This window comes from Urocitellus parryii, chromosome 11 (genome assembly GCF_045843805.1).
Source record: "Urocitellus parryii isolate mUroPar1 chromosome 11, mUroPar1.hap1, whole genome shotgun sequence".
Taxonomy (NCBI): Eukaryota; Metazoa; Chordata; class Mammalia; order Rodentia; family Sciuridae; genus Urocitellus; species Urocitellus parryii.
This window is the reverse complement of record NC_135541.1, coordinates 39,698,979-39,717,710: the sequence shown is the minus strand read 5'-3', so window position 1 is coordinate 39,717,710 and position 18,732 is coordinate 39,698,979. Positions and strand designations below refer to the sequence as shown.

Below are 18,732 nucleotides of genomic sequence, written 5' to 3'. Positions count from 1 at the left end.
ACCAAGAGTGCGCAAACAATTCAGTTAATCCTCTCAATAAATTAGACAGGGAGGCATCATTATCAGCCCCACTTTAGAAATGAGAAAACTGAGACTAATGGCCTCATTCAGGGTCACGGGGCCAGGAAGTAGCGTGAACAGGACTGGGTCCACATCTGTGTGGCTCCAAAGTGTCACTCAAACCACGCTTCATCAGAACTTGTAAAAATCGCCCATCACACTTCAGCTCTGCCCCTCACCAAAGGCCACCTCTTCTGTCACCCGGAAGGTGACAGGCTCACGCCGACGCTGGTGATCCTCCCACATTTTCATTATGTGGGACGTGGTGAGGTTTTTATGAGACTCCACCACGGGCTGTTTTTCAAATTTATTTAATTCATCCATCATGCTCTGAAGCCATTTGCTTTTTTATATTGGACAGAAGTAATGAGATTTTGGACACTAAAAAATGTTTTTATTAAAAGTTATGACCCAGAGCTAGTTGGTAGGGGCCCTGCCATAAATCCCTAGAAGTGTGGGAATTTATAAAGGATGTAGCGACACAACCTTAACCTTTAAGGCCACATGGTAGATTTCAGGATCACTTAGACTAATACAGTCTCACCACCACGCCCCATGTCTGACCAAACAGTAATGAGGGTTATTTTAATGTGGTGGCTTTTCAGCTCATTGAAGTCACAGCTAGGTCATGGTGAGCCAGTGCCTGGTAGAAACAGGTGGCCGAGGGCAGGACTCATGGGGCCTGAGGCCCTATGATGGGCACATTGGCTCCCCTGTTCCCTCTGCATCCTGTAACTGGGGCTAAGGGACAGTCACATTTTCTACAAACAGGGTGGAAGTGGTTTCTAGTCAATGAACAGTATTGTAAGATGGTAGGTAATAGTCTCCCCACTCTTCCACTGCTAACCAAGCTCCCCTCAAAATCAGGAATTGATGCAGCTATTTCTGTTCCTGCATAATAGCACCATTTTAATGCCAATATTTGTGGATTTACATTAATGTTATACTACTTGGAAACCATCCAAAGAATAATTAGCTTGTACATATGGACCAAAATGTGTTCATTAAAATATACATGGATATGAGATATAGGTATTATCTGTAACATATAAAATAAATAGTAAAATCGAAAGTTAAGAGAACAATTAGATTTGGCCAACTGCCAGTTACTTCTAAGACATACATTCGTTCACATACGTTGAGCATGTGCTAGACCCTCGGGCAGCTGTTGGGGACTGGGGATTAAATGCCCCACGGTCCCTGCTTGAGGGAGCACCCAGCTGAGGGTTTTTGGAGGAGGATTTTCAGCTCAGGGAATAGAGTAATTCTTCCTGCTAGGGGTGCTTTTCGGCAGGGCTGCAGGAATTTGGTGAGCAATGAGCTTGCAGAGGTGAGGAGAAGAGCAGCGTTTGGGCAGAGGGGACATGTACAGTGGCACAGGCAAAGCTATGCTGCAGAGTTAAGTTTGGCTAAAGCACAGGATGGCATTTTCTGTCTTAAGAGAAAAATCTTTAGTATCAGCATCTCGCTCTATTGACAGCCACTGCCGGGCAGGCTGGGTGATGCCTGCGTGTGCAGGAAGGTGGACTTTCAACTTGTAGATGGGCCCCTGCTCTGTTCCCTAACCAGACTGGTATTTTATCATCTGCTTCTGCTGGAAGCATCTCCCAGGATCTTCACAGTACATTGGCAACAGCTCCCGCCCCGAGACCGTGGGAGTGTAAACCATCGACGCCGTCATCATTAAACTCATAAATCCATGTCATTTGTGTGTCATTCACTTCATCCTCATTCATCATCCCTTGCGCTTTCAGAACAGCCACCCGTTTGAGGATTTTGAAGAACGGTTTGCTGCAGCCTCGCCGGTAAGGAGGAGCGGGCCCTGTCGCGTTGACTGTTGTGTGTCTCTGTGCCATCATTCATTTCATGCTCATCAGCCATTGCCTTGTGGTTACAGAACAGAAACCCATCGGTGGACTTTGATGAGATTTTTGAGGTAACCAAGGTAAGGCCCCGAGGCTCCTGCCAACCCTTCGTGGTCATTCTTGTGCATTTCATATTGAATTGCGCGAATGGCAGGCTCTGCACCCTAGGGCTCCAGTCAGGCCTGTCTAATCTTCACAGGAAGAATGTGGGAAGGCCCTGCATGAGGTCAGAAAGTGAGCGTGCATATACATGTGTGCACACCTGTAAGGGGACAGTGCATTGGAGAGGAGGTGACACCTCCCCTTCTTCTCATTCCATGAATTTTGGAAGCTCCTGTTACATCCCAGACATTTTGACAGATGCTAAAGGGAAAAGAGAGAGGAAGACACAGTGCTGTGCTCAAGAATGTCATGGTGTGACTCGGTACATCATTGCAGAAGGCAGGGCGAGGCAGGGAAGGGGAGTAGAGGATAGGGAAGGGGGAAAGAAGGCAGTTTAGGATAGGGTGGTGCAGGGCAGGGCAGGGTAGAGCAACCTCCCTGGTGTATCCTAGCCTAGCAGCCTAGGAATTCAGATACGTATGGAAGACCTGCCCAGGACACTCTTAGAAACTCAGCAGAGGCAGGGCCGCTCTCCACCAAGTACATGCCCTGGTATAGATGGGCTGGCGTGCAGCCAGTGTTTGCTCAGATTGGTTGAAGGCCAGGCCAGTGAGCATTATCGCTCCTGAACACCAGGTGTTCAGAAGCCTCTAATACAAGGATTGTCAACCGTGGCAGCAATTTAGAATGAGTGGAAGAACTTTCAGTGTTCTGTTGACTAGATTATTCCTCACCCCAATTAATTCAGCATCTCCAGGGTGGGGCTAGGCAGCAGCAATTTTTCTCCAGGTGATATCCCTGTCACCCAAGCCTGAGAACCGCTGAGGGCCAGATAAGCTGTTCTGTGCAATGGGGCGGGGTACAAATTGAGTTCGGAAACAACTTCCCAGAAAAAAATCACATTCTAATTTGTGTTCTGGAAGATGGACAGGAAAGACAATTGGGGAAGGCATGGGTGAGCGCTCTAGGGAGGAGGAAGGCCATGTCCAAATGCCCTGGGACAGCCTTTTCTTTCACAGCCTCCTGGGTTCTGTCCTCCACAACACTGCATTGACTGTGTCTGTAGGTCTGTCTTTCCACAAAACAGCCAACTCATGGCCTCAAGCAAGGCTTGTGGTCTTGGTCCTTTACTCTGGACACACACAGTAGCTGATGCGTGACAGGAACTCCCATACCTTTGCTACCTAAAGGGTCTCATGGAGCTTCGGATGCGAAAACCTAGGGAACAGGTCTATGCAAATGTCTTGGGGGTCACATTCTGTGGTGCCTTCATATTTCTCCCCAGGGGGTCCTAGTTCTAGTTGCAACAGAAGGATCGGGAGAGCAATCTTGAGCAGCAGTTGCATAGTGCTCCAGGTACTCTGGGCACTCATCACCTGTTCATATCAAAGAATGTCTGGCAAAGGGACAGATGTGATAGAGATATCGAAGGGCACCTCCTAAACATCTAGCTCCTTCTCATCTGTTTCACTGCCCTTGGCAGCTTCCAGTGTCCCTCTATATATGCCTGGAAATATCTTGCGGCCCAAAGAAGAGACCAAGTCTGCCCTCTATAGCTAGATCTCTCTGCTGGATAATATCTGAGGTGCCTTTGGTGAAAAGGCCTTCCTCTGGGGTGAGCAGGACCTTGTGCTGACCCTCCAGATGCTTCAATGGAGGCCCATCATTGCAGACCTCTTAGGAGCCCTGGCCTCCGATCAGAGGGTGTGTCGTTTAATAGGGCTTGACCTTCTGTCAAGGCTGCCTGGGGCCAGCAGTGGCCATGGTCCTGTGCTGCCGACCGCATGCAGCTCAGATCGTCCAAAAGGATAATGTGCTAAAAAGTGTCTTGCAAGCCATAAAGCATTTTACAAATGTAAACAGTTAGTTTTATTCTCTTGGGGCCTTAAAAATGATTCATTAGGACAATATTTTCCAATGGAACATGGTTTATTAGGTTACAAATACAAGGACTGGGGTTCGTGAGGGGCGGAGGGCTGTGAAAATAGATATTATCCCAGGTATATCTGCATCAGACATGGTTATTTGGATTATTTTTAATTTTATAGCCCCAGAATCTCCTTTTTCTATAAAATTTAATTAACTCGGGTTCTATTTAAACAGCAAATCCAATGGAACGAAATAACAATCTATGTTTTATGCCTCTCCATGTTTTTCTCGTTTAATCCTTGAGTGAAAATCATCTGGCAAGAGGAGCGCCTATATCTCAAGGAGGAAGGTTATTTTAAAAGTTGTGCTTAAGGAGAAAATTAGCCAATAAATTATATTTATGATGTTAGTAAAAGTATGCCACACTTGAAATGTAAATCATGTGACTTAATTATTAACTTCATTTTAATATTTTCCAAACACTGAAAATCGTTATGGGCCATTTTAAAAGCGTCAAGTTCCAATCGCAAGGAAGCCCGGAAGCTACATGTAAATTCATCAGGTAGAATTAGCCCTTTCAGGACGTTGGAAGGGAGTTGAAAGAACTGGCACAGTTTGACCAAATCCTATGAGATATTACTAACATGCTGAAGAAGGCCAACCCACGAAAAGCCCCAAGGTTCCCTCCAGATTTGGGAGAGCACCCAGCATGCCAGCCACCTCATTCCCGTCGGCGGCTGGACTGCTACCCTCTGAGAGGGAATCCTGTTAGTAAAGTCAGCAGGAAAGACCAAAATGCACAAAGTCCCACCGTCACATTGCCCCTGTCCACACACCAACCTCCTCTCCCCACCTTCGTGCAGGGAACACCAAACCGCTGCTCTGCCACCTGCATGCTCCTTGGGGAAGCCCCCTCCTCTTCCTTCTTTCCTGACTTGTGGCTCTTTTCCTGTGAGACTCAGTTCTGGGCTTTCCCTTTCGAAAACCCTCCCTAAATGTATTTGCTTGGAGCTGGGCTCAGTCTTCTGCAAGCTCCCATGTGCCCTGGAAATCTGTTGTCAATCCTTCCAGTCCCCCTTAAAAGGATCTGTGTCTATAGATGACTGTCCCCAGCAACTAAATTCTCAGGAGCTTGGAACATGGTTGGCATTTCTCCTTAGTATGCCCCCAGCACCTTGAATAGCACCCAACTCTTGTTTAATGTTTATAGAAAAGGGGGTGGGGGGAAACACTGTGTAGTTCGAAAGAAAATTAATACGTATGGACCCTCCTGTGTGCCAGGCTCTATTGTTCAATCCAAAAGCCAAGGAGAAGGATTGAAAGTGACTCAACAAAGAAGGCTAAGCCTCTTCCCTTCCAGCAGAAAGTTTCTGTGCCTTTTGAATCAGGCTTAGCCAAACTTCAAAGCAAGTCCAGCTGCTAGAAGTTGAGTCCCTTAACGAATATGCCTGCCACCAGGTGTGTTGCCGATTTTGGATTGTTCTTGATTTTGGAATATTGGCATGCTTAATGAAATATCTTAGGGATGGAACTCGAGTCTAAACAGAGAATTCATTTGTTTCATAAGCATTGTACACACACTGCCTAAAAATATTTTATACAGTATCTTCCGTGACCCTGTGTTTTGACCCAGTCCATCACATGGGGTGAAGGGTGGGATATTTCACCTGAGACTCCATGTCAGTGCTCAGAAAGTTTTGTATTTTAGAGCGTTTTGGATTTGGGAAGTTCGGATTAACTATGCACAGCCTGTTGTCAGTAAGTATGAGAGGAGATTATTAACTCCATCTTCCAAGTAAGGAGCTGTAGCTCTAAGGTGCTGCAGAGGTTGGAAAGGTACCATGGCAGTATATCCCCAGATGTGGGACCTTTTTCTGAGCCCAGAGTTCATTTTTCAGGAACAAAGAATATCCCTTTCTTTGTGTGAACCCCAGAGCTCCAGCCAGGACTTGGTAGAGCATAATTTGCATGCAGGGGACCTGGATGGCAGGGCCATTGGACTCTCCCTGTGCCATCTATTACTGGTGATTTTAGCTTTCCTCAATTAGAAGCTATCACTTAAGATCTGAAGATGAGTGGAGAGTGGTGTTTCCTCAGTGGACAGGTTTGCACAAAGCATGTGATTATGTCCTCCTTTTAATTAATTAAGTCAGGCCACTTGGTTCTTGGCCAGACACTCTCTGCCATCTCTGAAGCTAGAAGTACATGCAGATCTATTTCTATGTGTATCTAGAGGGATTCTTCTGCTGCTCTGGCCAGCCTTGCTTGGGTGTTTCTGTGTGATGGGCAGGAGGACAGATGATAGATACAGTGTCTCCTAGAGCAAAGTTTCTGGTAGTGATTGATGATGTATATGCTGTTTTGATGCCCTTCCTGGTATTAGAATGAAATGTGTTTTTTTTTTCCTCCAACCATGGTTTGTTTTTTTTTTTTTAATCCCAGAGATAGACTCTTTCAGGAACCACATATTTAGCTGCATGCTCTAGATACAGAAAATGACAAAACTTGACCTGTCACCTTGATGTCACCCCTGTGAGAATCCATGTATTCATCAGCAAAAATGGGGATGATGCTTTCTACCTGTCAGGGTTAGTGTTGTTGGGAGCATTTACTAAGAAGTGACCGTGAGGTCATCCCTGGTGTCCTTACCCATCGAAGACATTGTGTATGTGTAGGACAGGAAAACCAGCGATGGAACCGATACCTACCTTTATCTGCTGGAGAGGGGGCAGCGCTGGCATGTGATGGTGAACAATTGTGAAATGAGACGATTGTCGCCCATGGGAGGTGAAGAGTGGGTGACACTGACCAAGGCTGGATAAACAGCCAGATACACTGCAGCAAGGCTTGGCTCTCCTGCTCTGCATGATGGGTGTGATCTGAGGTGTTGCTTTGGGGATTGCAAGATCCAGTACTGACTGACTGGGCTTACCATCCGTACAATCAGGACCAAGGAGAGCGAGGTTTCTCATACTGTTAAAGCAGTCCTGGCAGTGTCTGCTTTCCTGCTTACACTGTTATCTTTTTGTCTTTTCAGGCTGTGACCCAATTAGAACTTTTTGGGGACATGTCCACCCCTCCTGATATAACCTCTCCCCCCGTAAGTATGCATCTCCCTCTGAGCCCCACGACCCTTTTTGTTCTTTCCTCAGTCACACAGTGGGGAGAATATGAGTCTTGGGTAAAGGGTGTCCTGCTGAATTTCAAATCTGTGTGACTCAAGCAAGCTAACCAGCAATATGGAGACTTAATTTTCTCTGCTATTAGAGTGAGAGATACAGACAGAGAGAGAGAGAAGGGAATAGCTTTCTGTATATCATACTTCTGTTTTAAGAAATAAATGAGACCACACATTTAGCAATTAAAGGATGTTTCCTGGGTGCTTGCTCTTGTGCTGGATTCAGAGAGGAGAGACACGAGTCTTGCCCACAGGGAGTATGTTATCTGAATGGGACCACGAAGGAGAAACTCAGCATGATCAGGCATGAGCCCCACACAGCACTGGTGGCCAGCAGGAAAGGAACCATCTCCATCTCCTTCTTTCCCTCCTGTGTTGTATTTCCACCCTCCCTAACCTGCTGCTGCCCAGGTAGCCTTGCAGACCGTGACCTGTGCTTTCTGAATTTCTCAAGAAGCCAGAGCTTCAGCCAGAGAATCTGAGCCAATGCTTGCAGGAAGGCAGAGATTTGCAGGGAGCCCTGATTTGAAAATGAAAAGAAGAAAATAGAATCAAAACCAAAGCAAAATAGAAACCCTGTGCTGTGTGCATTCAAAAGCAACCCTGCAGCCCCTGCAAAGCAAAGAGGGAGATGGCCTCTGGGCCCCTCCCTGCCTATTCCCGGAGGTGGGTGGAGAGCAGTCAGCCGCAGCTGCACTGGCTGAAGCTGCTGGGAGGGGACTGTTCTTCTGGGCACCGCACAGTTGTGCAAACCCAGAGATGGTGCTACGGTTCATTGGCGAGATGCGCCTCACAGAGAAAGGGCTGTAACCTCACCACTGAGAACAGATGGCATAAGACCCTGCTGCCCACAGCTGCCACCAGGGAGTCTAAGCACAGCTGCTTTGCTCCCTACACCTGATGTCCACAGCAACCATGCGGGGGGGGGGGGGGGTGGACAGCTCCTGTCTCCAGGGCAGCTGGACTGGGAGACTCTAGTGATTCTCAGCCCCTCCATTCTGGGGGAAAACAGCTTCATCCCGGGAACTCAGAGTTGCAGAACTATGAGGCAACAGAAGTAGAAAGGTCTGAAGAGCTCTTCCAACTTTATCCCCTGTGTTGTACAGATGTGCAAACTGAGGCCTTGGGAGGACAAGTGACTCACACAGGGTCATGTGGGCAGAGGAGAGCAGTGCTGACCATCCTTAAAAATGCTAACACAGCAGCTCATGGCTGTGCTTCTGGCCCTGAACCCCAGTGCAGTCCCAATTGGTGTTTAATAGCCCTCAGAACAATGTCATTCATCCTGCAAGCTGCTGGGCTAAAAATGGCTTTGCCTAATTGCCATGGTTTCAGGATTATTTGCTTGCCCCAGTCTACTCCAAGTGGGGGAACACCCAACATAGATATGATGGTGTCAAAACGGCTCATACTCCATAGGCAAAAGCCTGCTGCAAATAGGTATGGACACATAAAAACGATGAGAACTGACGTTTCTATTTCAGTACTTCCTACTTGCCACCAGTTCCTGCAGTAGACCTCTCTGGAATCCTGACATGGGCCAGACAGGCACTGGGCAGTTCTCAGCTGGGCAGGCATAGTTGCTTTGTTTTTTTCTTGACAATACTTATTTTCTTCACAAATGAAGATTCAGGCAAGATTCTGGAGGCACCAGAATACAAGGGCCTGTGTGCTGAAATTTTATTTTCATTTTGTCAACACCTGTGAATGGACCACATATTAAGTGTCAGACCCTGAGGTGGGCCCACAGTAGGTCTTCAGGTGTTTTGATTCTAATGGGTGACCTGTGAAGGGTGAAAGCCAGATATTGTGCAATAACTTCGTGGTCTGAAAACACACTCTAAGAGGTAAGGTGCAAACAAACTCGTGAGGACACTGGTTATCATTTCTTAGCACCTACTGGATGGCTAGGCGTGGTACTAAATAACTTCCTATGAAACAATATTTCAAATGCATGATCTCATCGAATCCTCCCAACAGCTTGAGGTATCACTTTCCCATTCCATAGATAAAGCCTGTATCACTGCATAAGTGGCCTAGACTAGGGCTCACTTCTGCAGCAACCCCATCTCACCCTGCTGCCTGCTGTGCATGATGACTGCTCACGTGTCCCTGCCTCTCTGTCCCACAGACTCCTGCAACTCCAGGTGATGCCTTCATCCCGTCTTCATCCCAGACACTTCCGGCCAGTGCAGATGTGTTTGGTTCTGTACCTTTCGGCACTGCTGCTGTACCCTCAGGTGAGCCCTCTCTGCTAGCTGCCCTTCCATTGAAAGTCTGGAAGAGTTGACTGAATCAGCACCAAATTATGCCAAAACATCTGTGGGACCATCCTACATTCTCTCACACGGCTCCTCAGTACCATGGAGAAGCTGTCCTGTGGGTGGGGCATGGAGGTTCCATACAAAGCTCCAGGATGCTGTTAGCTAAAATTCACTGATGTCTTTCACCTGGAAGGTTCAAGACTCCAGGTGACTGAGGTGGACAGTGTTGGGGAGCATGGTACATACCCAGCAGGTGCATTCATGCAGGTCATTTCTTCTGTCCACTTAAGCCAGAGGAAGAGGCAGTGGTGAGCAGGAAAGGAGATGCAGCCAGCTCCCTATACAACCCCTGACACCTGAGCGGTAGAAGGGATCTGCCTTATTTGGTGCTGATTCAAGGAAGGCATGGTTCTCCATAGAGGGTGGCAGGGGACCCTATGGGACAAGAGCAAACTACTAACAATGAATTGAGAAGGTGATGGGTCTCACAGATTTAGAAAGTATTTCTTCTGTTTTCCAAATAGTCTTTTAAATATATATATTACTTTCAAAACAGGGTCACTATCTACAGTAACAGTATTACAGGTGGGTTACAAATGGGTGGCCCTAGGAACGATTTCCCTGGCAACAGACACTCTAGGCATCCAGACCACTCTTCTTAGAAATAGCAAAGGTGGATTTGTTCTTTTTTTTTTTTAAACAAACATGGAAGCCTGAAAGAGCTCTGTGTTTTCCTTTAACTGCATATTGAAATCTGTGTCATTATCTTTCTTTCTTGACTTTATTCTTATAAATGACAGATGAGAGTTTGAATATTTTAGAATACAAATCTTCTTGTACTTTTTTCTATAAATAATTACTTTTAATTACATAGTGTTAGAAGCAAATTCTTGCCACCAAATATAAACCTTGCTTTTATTGGAAACAAATTAAAAATTCATACTCTGTTCTGAAGCACAGTTATTCCTCATGAGCTCAGAGATCATGATGAGCCTTCAGAAGCAGCAGAGGCTGAGGATGATGCTATGACTTACAGTTTAGAATCTGCAGGTAGCTGAGGAAAGTATTCATTGCCAAGTTTCCCAGTTGAGTTTCTTTTTACACATCCCTGAAACAGGATGGTGGTGGTGGCTCATTTTCCTGTTCTAAAATGACTATTAAAATCTCCTTGGGAATAGTGCAATAGAAATATCATTTAAAATGAAAATGACATCTTCCATCAGCAATGCCTATGCTTCTATGCTTAAGCCTTCTCTTCAGAACCCCTCCATGTTTTGCTTCTTTTTTTTTTTTTCTTATAAAGATGCTGGGACAGATGATGGGAACTCTAGGAACTCTAGTTCTCATGCTTACTAACCTTCAGGCATGGTCCTTCCACAAAAATTTTCTGAGTGCCTGCTCAGTGCCAGCTCCTGTTCCAGTTGCCTGGGGTGTGTTGGTGAACACAACAGGTGGAGCCATTGCCTCCTATGCAGAGATAAGCAATAACATAAAATGAGTCACTTATGTAATATGTTAGAAAATGATAAGGGATATGGATAGAGCCAAACACAGAGCAAGGTATGGGGACCCTAGAGTCCCATCCAAGGAGCTTATGGTCAGGAGGGGCTCCTGCACAGGTGAGATGGCACCTGGGCAGCAGGCAGGAAGGGTCAAGGTGGGAATCACACATCAGAGTTAAGGGTTTCCCAGACCCAGGACCTACTTGGGTCTTCCTACGCTCCAGTCCCTTCTATAAATGATTAGATGGCACTAGATGCATTTGAGGTCTATTTCAGTGCTAGTGTTCTATTTAAAGCACTCTGAAGACCTGTTTGGGTACCTGTCTCCTTTGTGACTTCTCCCCAGCCTGATCCAGATTAACAGTTTCAGTCTCACTACTTAGCCAGCCACACTGCAAATGGTGGACAAGCTACTTCTTCCAGTTATTTAAAAAAAAAAATTTGATCAATTATACCCAAGACTTCAATTTTTGGAACATGAGTCTAAAACTGATTTCTACTAGCATATTTTTGCTTTCTTATTCTACTTAAGATATGCATATGATATGCTTCAGTGGGTATTAAACTGTTGCCCCTTTTCCTCCTTTAACTGGTCTTAAAAACCTCTATAGGTCTTACATTTCCATCTACCTATCACTGGTTCTTGAGGCTGTGATGGGAGATGGGGCCACAATGGGGCTACATCATGCACTGGATGAGCTGCCCAGGGAGGGCCTTTGAATCTGATGGGCAGAGTTTCCATCCTGGCTCAGCCTTTTTGGTTGTGGCGATTACTACTTTTGTGTTCAGACACGTTCTTTTTATGTTGCCCAGGCTGGTCTTGAACTCCTGGGCTCAAGTGATCCTCCTCCTTCAACCTCCTGAGGCTAAAGGTGCACCCCACCATGCCAGTTGAACCACTTTTAAAAATAAGCTCTAGATTCCTGGGCAAATTACTCAACCTATCACCTTCAGACTTTCTTCATCTTTATAACTGGATAGAAAAAGTGATACTTTCCTTGCAAGAACATTATGAAAATTAAAGGAGAAAATAAAATCAAGCACCTTCAAAACGCTGGGACACAGAGATACAATGTACAACAGGCTGCTGCTGATGTGTTGTGGTTGTCATTGTTGGTTTTATTATTATTATGACTTATAAAATATGTCCTAGTCTACCCTGTACTTTCGCCTGGGTGCCACGGAGAATGTACTTGTATGAAAACAGGTTCTGCCACCCACCAGCTGTGTAATCAGTTGACTGTATCCCTTCTGAGCCTCAAAGAACCTACCTGTAAAATGGGTATGGTCATAATTTTGCCTCGTAGAGGTGTTCTGAGAACCACACCAGTAAGTGCATGTAGTAAAACATGTCTAATGGTGCCTGGCAGTGTTAACAAGGAGGTGTTTAATAGACATTTGAACGCTGCTCCCTGGGGCCCTGGCTCTGCTGCTCATACACTGTGGCAAGTTTTCTCCTCAAGGAGGTGCCATTTCTCCCTACAAAGGAAAGAGAGAGCAGTAACAGCTATCCTACAAACTTCTTGCAATGATTAACCTTCCCCTAAGTATAAGCTTCACTCAGGCAAGGATTTCCAGAGACTAAAATAGAGCCGAGCACCCAGTCAGTATATTTTTGATAACTGAATGAGTTGAACGAGATCACATGCATAAGAGGCGTACCGTAAAAATTCTATATATACATTGAAACTCCTTAGTTTTCAGTGTGTTTCTTATATGTTATTCTACTTTCTTTTCCTTTTTCCAAATAATGGGAGTGTCCCCGGGAGCCAGCATCTGATTATAAATTGCAATTTTCAACACTTTAAAAACCTACCTGCAAAGCAGTGATGCAGGTGTTCCCTTTCCGTTCCCAGCAAGGAGGTCTCTGATTGATGTGAACTCCATGCATAAACAGATGCTCCCTGGCACCTCCTTCCTCTGCTGCTGCACATTAATGAGTAAATGGTTAACAAGTTGTTAAGTGGCCACAGTGGCTCCAAGTGGTTCCCTGAGTCCCATGCTACCACAGTCCTACTGCGGAGGTGTCTCCTTAGGAATGCCTGACACAGTGTGGCCAGAGAGCCTTAGCTCCCAGGCCTGGGGAGAACTCTGGCTGCAGGGACACCCCCCCACACACAACACAAAAGTGATACCTGCAAGCTCCCAAACACGGCCCCCAATTACCCTGTGCTCTTTTTCTCTTCTGAATATCATACTTTGGTCTGGAACAGATGGCATGAAGCCAGAGAGACATGCTAATAGCTCTCTCCAGAAAAGTGTGCACAACCCATCTGTTAGCTCCTTGTAAAACAAAAAAGAAAGGATGGGAGGGAGAAAAAAATCCACCACCAACAACAGAATCAACAGGGATCACAGCACTTGTGGATCCCAGAATTCCACTGTGCTCCTGGAAAACTGCTGCAAAGCATTGATTCCTTTACGGCTCATTCACCCTAATGTTGGGTCTTTCTCCGGTGTTGAGCCTTTATGGAGCTGCTGATTGAGCCAAAACTGCACTAGGCATAGGGGGAGAGAGAATAAAGGGTTTCTGCTGGCAGGTGGTTGTTAATTGTCTCATGAGGGAAGACAGAATAACCAGGCAAGTACAACACCTGGTGGCAAGTGTCATGGCAGAGGGGACCACACAGAACTGTGGAAACCCAGAGAAGGACCAGATGCACTCAGGGCCAGCAAAAGCTTCCAGTAGAGGGGACAGGAACTGAGCCTGTCAGGGTCAGGCACATGAGGAAGTGGGTGGTGGACCAGACAGACACAGGAAGGTGGGGTGTTGTTTTCAACTGCTGGAAAGAAGATGCCAAAGAGGATAGAATCGAAGATGGCAATGAAGAGGTATGAGGAGCTGACCACCAAGGGCTCCTAGCCATGCCATGGCATCTGTGCCTTACAGTCAAGATGATGAGCACCACGCAGAGATGGTCCCCGATTTACAATTAAATTACAATGTTTTGACTTAAGGTTTTTATACTTTACAATTCTGTGAAAGCAATACCCACTCATTAGAAAAGGTACTTTTATTGTGAATATTGATCTTTTCCTGGGCCAATGATATACAGTATAGTACTCTGCTCTGATACTTGGCAGATGTTGGGATCCGTACCTCCTGGTCAGCCCTGCCATCCTGAGTACCTGCTACAGGGTTCTGTGTTGCTAAGCTACAATGTTTGGCAGGTTGAATGCAGCATCAACTTATAAAATTTTCAGTGTACACTGGGTTTACTAGGGTATAAACACACCATAAGTCAAGGAACACCTGTATTTGCATTTTAGAATGATCCACATTGGCAATGAGAAGGATGGAATAAAAACTAAGCAAAAAAAAAAACAATAGGCTAAGTAGAAACTGAAGTCTCAACCCATTCACCAAAATCATGGTCATCAAGGCCAGGATAATTGAAAGTTCTGTGGTTGGTCTCAATCTGTGAGACCCAGCACCCTCTTTTTATAAAATATATTTGCAACATCTCCTTTAGTAACTTGAAATGAAATTCATAGATAATAATGTAACTTCACAGGTTTTCAAAAATCAACACAATGTCCTAATGATAACATAAAGTAGAAATAGAAGAAAGCTAATGTATACTAAAAAATAAGCATTACTGTAAGGAAATAGGCATGAGCTTATAAGATATAGTAAATAATCAGATGCACATACCTATAAATAGTATCACCTCTGAAACCTACAGCTACAAGTGCAGACTGGCACACATGCTGAGCAGGGTTCCTAGCAGGGACTGCCATTTTCCAAAATGGCAGACAACTCCTAGGAGCTGTAACACCCTGCTCAGCATGTGTTACAAACAAAACAAAAAACAGTTTCTCCTCAATGTACACACTTGTTACATTCCTAGAAAATGAAGTGCATTAAAACCATGCAAAGAAATTGAATTTCCATGTAATTCAAAGTCAATTCTAGGTTCAAATAATCATAAATAGGATTTGAAGAAATTCTTTGTTGTGTGCATTATTCCCACACCTTATAGAATGTCTACTGTCAATGCTGGGAGGCCCTGAAATGCCAATAGGATCCACCCTCTCCAGTTACCATTACAACCAAAACCCTCGATCCAATTTCCTTAATCATCCCTAGGGGGCAGTAGTGGGGGCAGAATTAGTAGATTCAAGCTACTCCATCATTGCCTAATAGATGAGGCAATGTAAGCAAGTGTCAAGTCTGAAATGCCATCAGCCATTCCTCTTCACTCCTCCTCAGGGAAGTTGGACCGTACCACAAGGAGACTCTCTTGTTTTGTTTGTTGAAATCTCTGTCTCTTACCATAAAGGCATTTAATATTGCTAGATTAATCAGTAAGAAGCCCATGTTTTCTGTGCCTCCCCTTCTTTCAGGGGACACATAACATGTGGGGCAAATTAGACACCTTGCCAGAAAATGCCCAGGCTTTGAAGATTAACTGGATCCCATATCCATCGGTTGAGGGGCAGGTGGATCTGAGACTGGCCTATGGAGTGAGGTCCCCTGTACACCATTTCTCTGGGCTCCCTAGAATTAGAGACATGACCCATGATGTGATCAGTGCCACTGCCCTCACCCATTGTCCTTCTGGATGTTGCTAGGATACCCTGCATCTGCTACTCTTTCTGTTCTGGTCTCACTCTACTGCACCTGCAAATTCCTTCTGGCAGCCATGAAGATGCTTGTTTTGAGAGCCCAAGAAAGCCTTGATTCTCTACTCTCTGCTCTTCCTGGATGGCCATTGTCTCCCAGACTCAGCTATACAGGCAGGTGGCCATTATGCCCGCTGAGAAGCATGGGAACCACTGGAAGCACACAGGAGTTTCCTGTGGGCCTGTGGTGTGCTAACACATTCCATGGTAGCCAGGTTCTTAGACTGCGAAAGATGAAAATTGGTCTTGGCCATCTGGTGGAACAGGGTGTCACAAAGGAAAGAGCACTGGCTTTGGGGACAGACAACCTCAGTTTAGATCCTGATCCTACCTCATGCAACCCATGTGACCCTAAACAAGTTGCTTTTCTTCTCTAAGCACCAATTTCCTCATCTCTAGAATAGAAATAATAATATATGCCATGCAGGAATTTTGTGAAGACGGAAAACAGTATACTAGCACATTCCTGATATTTAATAAGTAGAAATTATTGCTATTACTATTGCTATTATAATAAAAGTCACCTCTGCTCCTGTTAAAATATATATATATCTGCTGATAAGAATGATACAATGAAGAATTCTTGTGGTCATATATTTGAATACATACTCCAGAGTTTTGCATTGTTCAGCCCATTACCATTGAGCCTATTTTGAGAGGCCCTAAATGGACATCAGTCTTCAATTTATTTCTCTAAAATTGGAATAATAATGATAATACAGAAATAATACCCATAGCTACTATTTACTGCAAGTCAGTTATATATCAAGCAGGGTACTAAGTACTTTATAGGCTCTGATTCAAACTATACTAATAGCTACCATTTACTGAATACAGTCTTGGTGTTAGGAGCAGTACTCTACACATGAAATATGTCATCCCAATTAATGTTCAAGCCACCCCATGAGCAGAAGGTATCTTGTGCCCACTTTACAGATAAGGAGATATATATATATATATGCCAAGAAATGCTGTCCAAGTTACATAGGTGAAAATTGGCACTTAAATTTTACCCTAAGCCTTGAAGGTTCCACTTTGCACATGGCCTTGGTGCTGAAGAGAAAGTAACCTGTTATTGCAAAGAGCCTGACTCTTAACTTCAGCAATAGAGATTGTCCAGCATGTCCAAGGAGAGGCCAGGTCAAAACTTGGGCACCCCAGCTTTCTAGGCTTCTGTTCCTTCTATGAGACACCCATTCCTAAGGCTATGAGATTGGGAAACTTTAATAACTATGCAAGTATTATCATCCCCCAGGCACCTGCAGGACTCATCCCCACTCATTCTAGATTCTGCTTAGGAATCATCTTCCTGGCCAGTTCTCTGGAAGGCAGGCTCCATGAGATCAGGGATTCTTGTCTTATTCTTGTTGGTATCGCTGATCCCTAGCACACAGCCTGGCACAGCTGGTGATGGATACATGTTTGTCAATCACTTAAATCCAGGAAGTCTTCTTTTCCAGGACGCCGACTCTCCTTTTCTCGCCCTTCCAGGTTATGTTGCAATGGGCGCCGTCCTCCCATCCTTCTGGGGCCAGCAGCCCCTCGTCCAACAGCAGATCGCCATGGGTGCTCAGCCACCAGTCGCTCAGGTGATGCCGGGGGCTCAGCCCATCGCATGGGGCCAGCCGGGTCTCTTTCCTGCCACTCAGCAGCCCTGGCCAGCTGTGGCCGGGCAGTTTCCGCCAGCCGCCTTCATGCCCACACAAACTGTTATGCCTTTGCCAGCTGCCATGTTCCAGGGTCCCCTCACCCCCCTTGCAACCGTCCCAGGCACGAGTGACTCCACCAGGTCAAGTCCACAAACCGACAAGCCCAGGCAGAAAATGGGGAAAGAAATGTTTAAGGATTTCCAGATGGTCCAGCCTCCACCCGTGCCCTCCCGCAAACCCGACCAGCCCTCCCTCACCTGTACCTCAGAGGCCTTCTCCAGTTACTTCAACAAAGTCGGGGTGGCACAGGATACAGACGACTGTGATGACTTTGACATCTCCCAGTTGAATTTGACCCCTGTGACTTCCACCACACCATCGACCAACTCACGTGAGTGCCCTTTGCTTGGGACATAAAACCCAATGACAGTGATGCCTGGTTTCGGGAAGTAAGGCTTCTGGAGTCAGGGGCTCATCTCTGCATTAATCAGGGTTGATGATTAGTGATATCACTACTAGCGATCATAACAGCTGCTGATCTAGGCATCAAAGATACATGTACACCTTCTCCTTATGCTCTAGGTTGATTTTTTGGACTCATAACCACGCTGATGACAAATTTTGTTAGGTTTGTTTGGCAGATAATGGACCAAGTTCTAGAATTGAATACAAGCCTGGTAATTTTCCACCACGTCACTCTGCCTCTTAGCGTTTTGTTAGTCTGCTCATTCATTCATTCATATACAACCCAGCTTGTGGCACACAAATTTTGATATGGCTTATAGGAATGAAAATGAATGATAAATATAAACTTTTTAATATTTAAGGATTAGGTTTAAAGATCAGAATAGAAAATTTAGATCAGGAGAAAATTTGAAGTGAGGTCTAGCTGCCATAAGGCCTTGTATGGCTGTGATAGAAGCTCAAAGCTTCCAGAAGTCCAAGAAGAAAAGATGGTGGAGTAGGAACTTCTGGATGCGGGATGTGGAGGTCGTCTTCATTCCTCACTGGTTTTGTGCTTTGGGACCAGTAATTGTAGTAATTGTATTTCTATGAGCTTCATGTTTCTCATCTGTGTAAGGCTATGGGTTATTGAAAGGATTTAGCACATGTACTAAAACATAAACATCACAGAACTGGAAATAGGATTACATATTTGTTAAGTGGCTCTATGTAAGGTCCTGGCACAGGTTCCTACTGCTGGCTTCTCTACAAGCTGCATCTTAGGACAGGCATGTGGCTTCTGGGCCACTCGGGGTAGGCTCTGATGAGCAGCTGTCTTCCTTATATGCCCAGTGCTTGGTGATTCTACCCAGCCCTCTCCTCCCCTTCAGTCCTCTCAAAAACAGTCAACTGTACAGCCCAAATCAGAATCCAGATACACTAGGACACTCGTATGCCTGTTTGATACAATTCGGGGAAGGTGTTCTGGTGACTCAGCCTGTGCTTTGACAGTTGATAGGGGAAAGAAAAGGCTCATGGTGCAGTGAGTTTGGCATTTTCATTACTGTCACTAGTGATATGGATCACTGCATGGCCAATACATGAATAGTCAAAAAAAAAAAAACACCTAATGTTAATACAATTAGATTGTGTCATTTCAGCCAGGCTCAGAAT

At 45.3% G+C, this 18,732-nt stretch overlaps 1 protein-coding gene across 3 annotated transcripts in view; it reads left to right on the top strand.

Annotated features, from left to right (window-relative positions):
- Dab1 (DAB adaptor protein 1) overlaps positions 1 to 18,732 on the top strand; it is a 268,808-nt gene that overhangs the window by 247,079 nt on the left and 2,997 nt on the right. For 2 of the 3 annotated variants that reach the window (XM_026382470.2, XM_026382466.2), the window contains exons 9-11: positions 6,934 to 6,996; positions 9,206 to 9,314; positions 16,958 to 17,506. In XM_026382470.2, coding sequence (XP_026238255.1) covers positions 6,934 to 6,996; positions 9,206 to 9,314; positions 16,958 to 17,506 — 721 coding nt within the window. Of the gene's footprint in view, positions 1 to 1,814; positions 1,866 to 1,957; positions 2,006 to 6,933; positions 6,997 to 9,205; positions 9,315 to 16,957; positions 17,507 to 18,732 lie in introns of all 3 variants that reach the window. The other variant, XM_077791440.1, reaches the window with a different exon arrangement.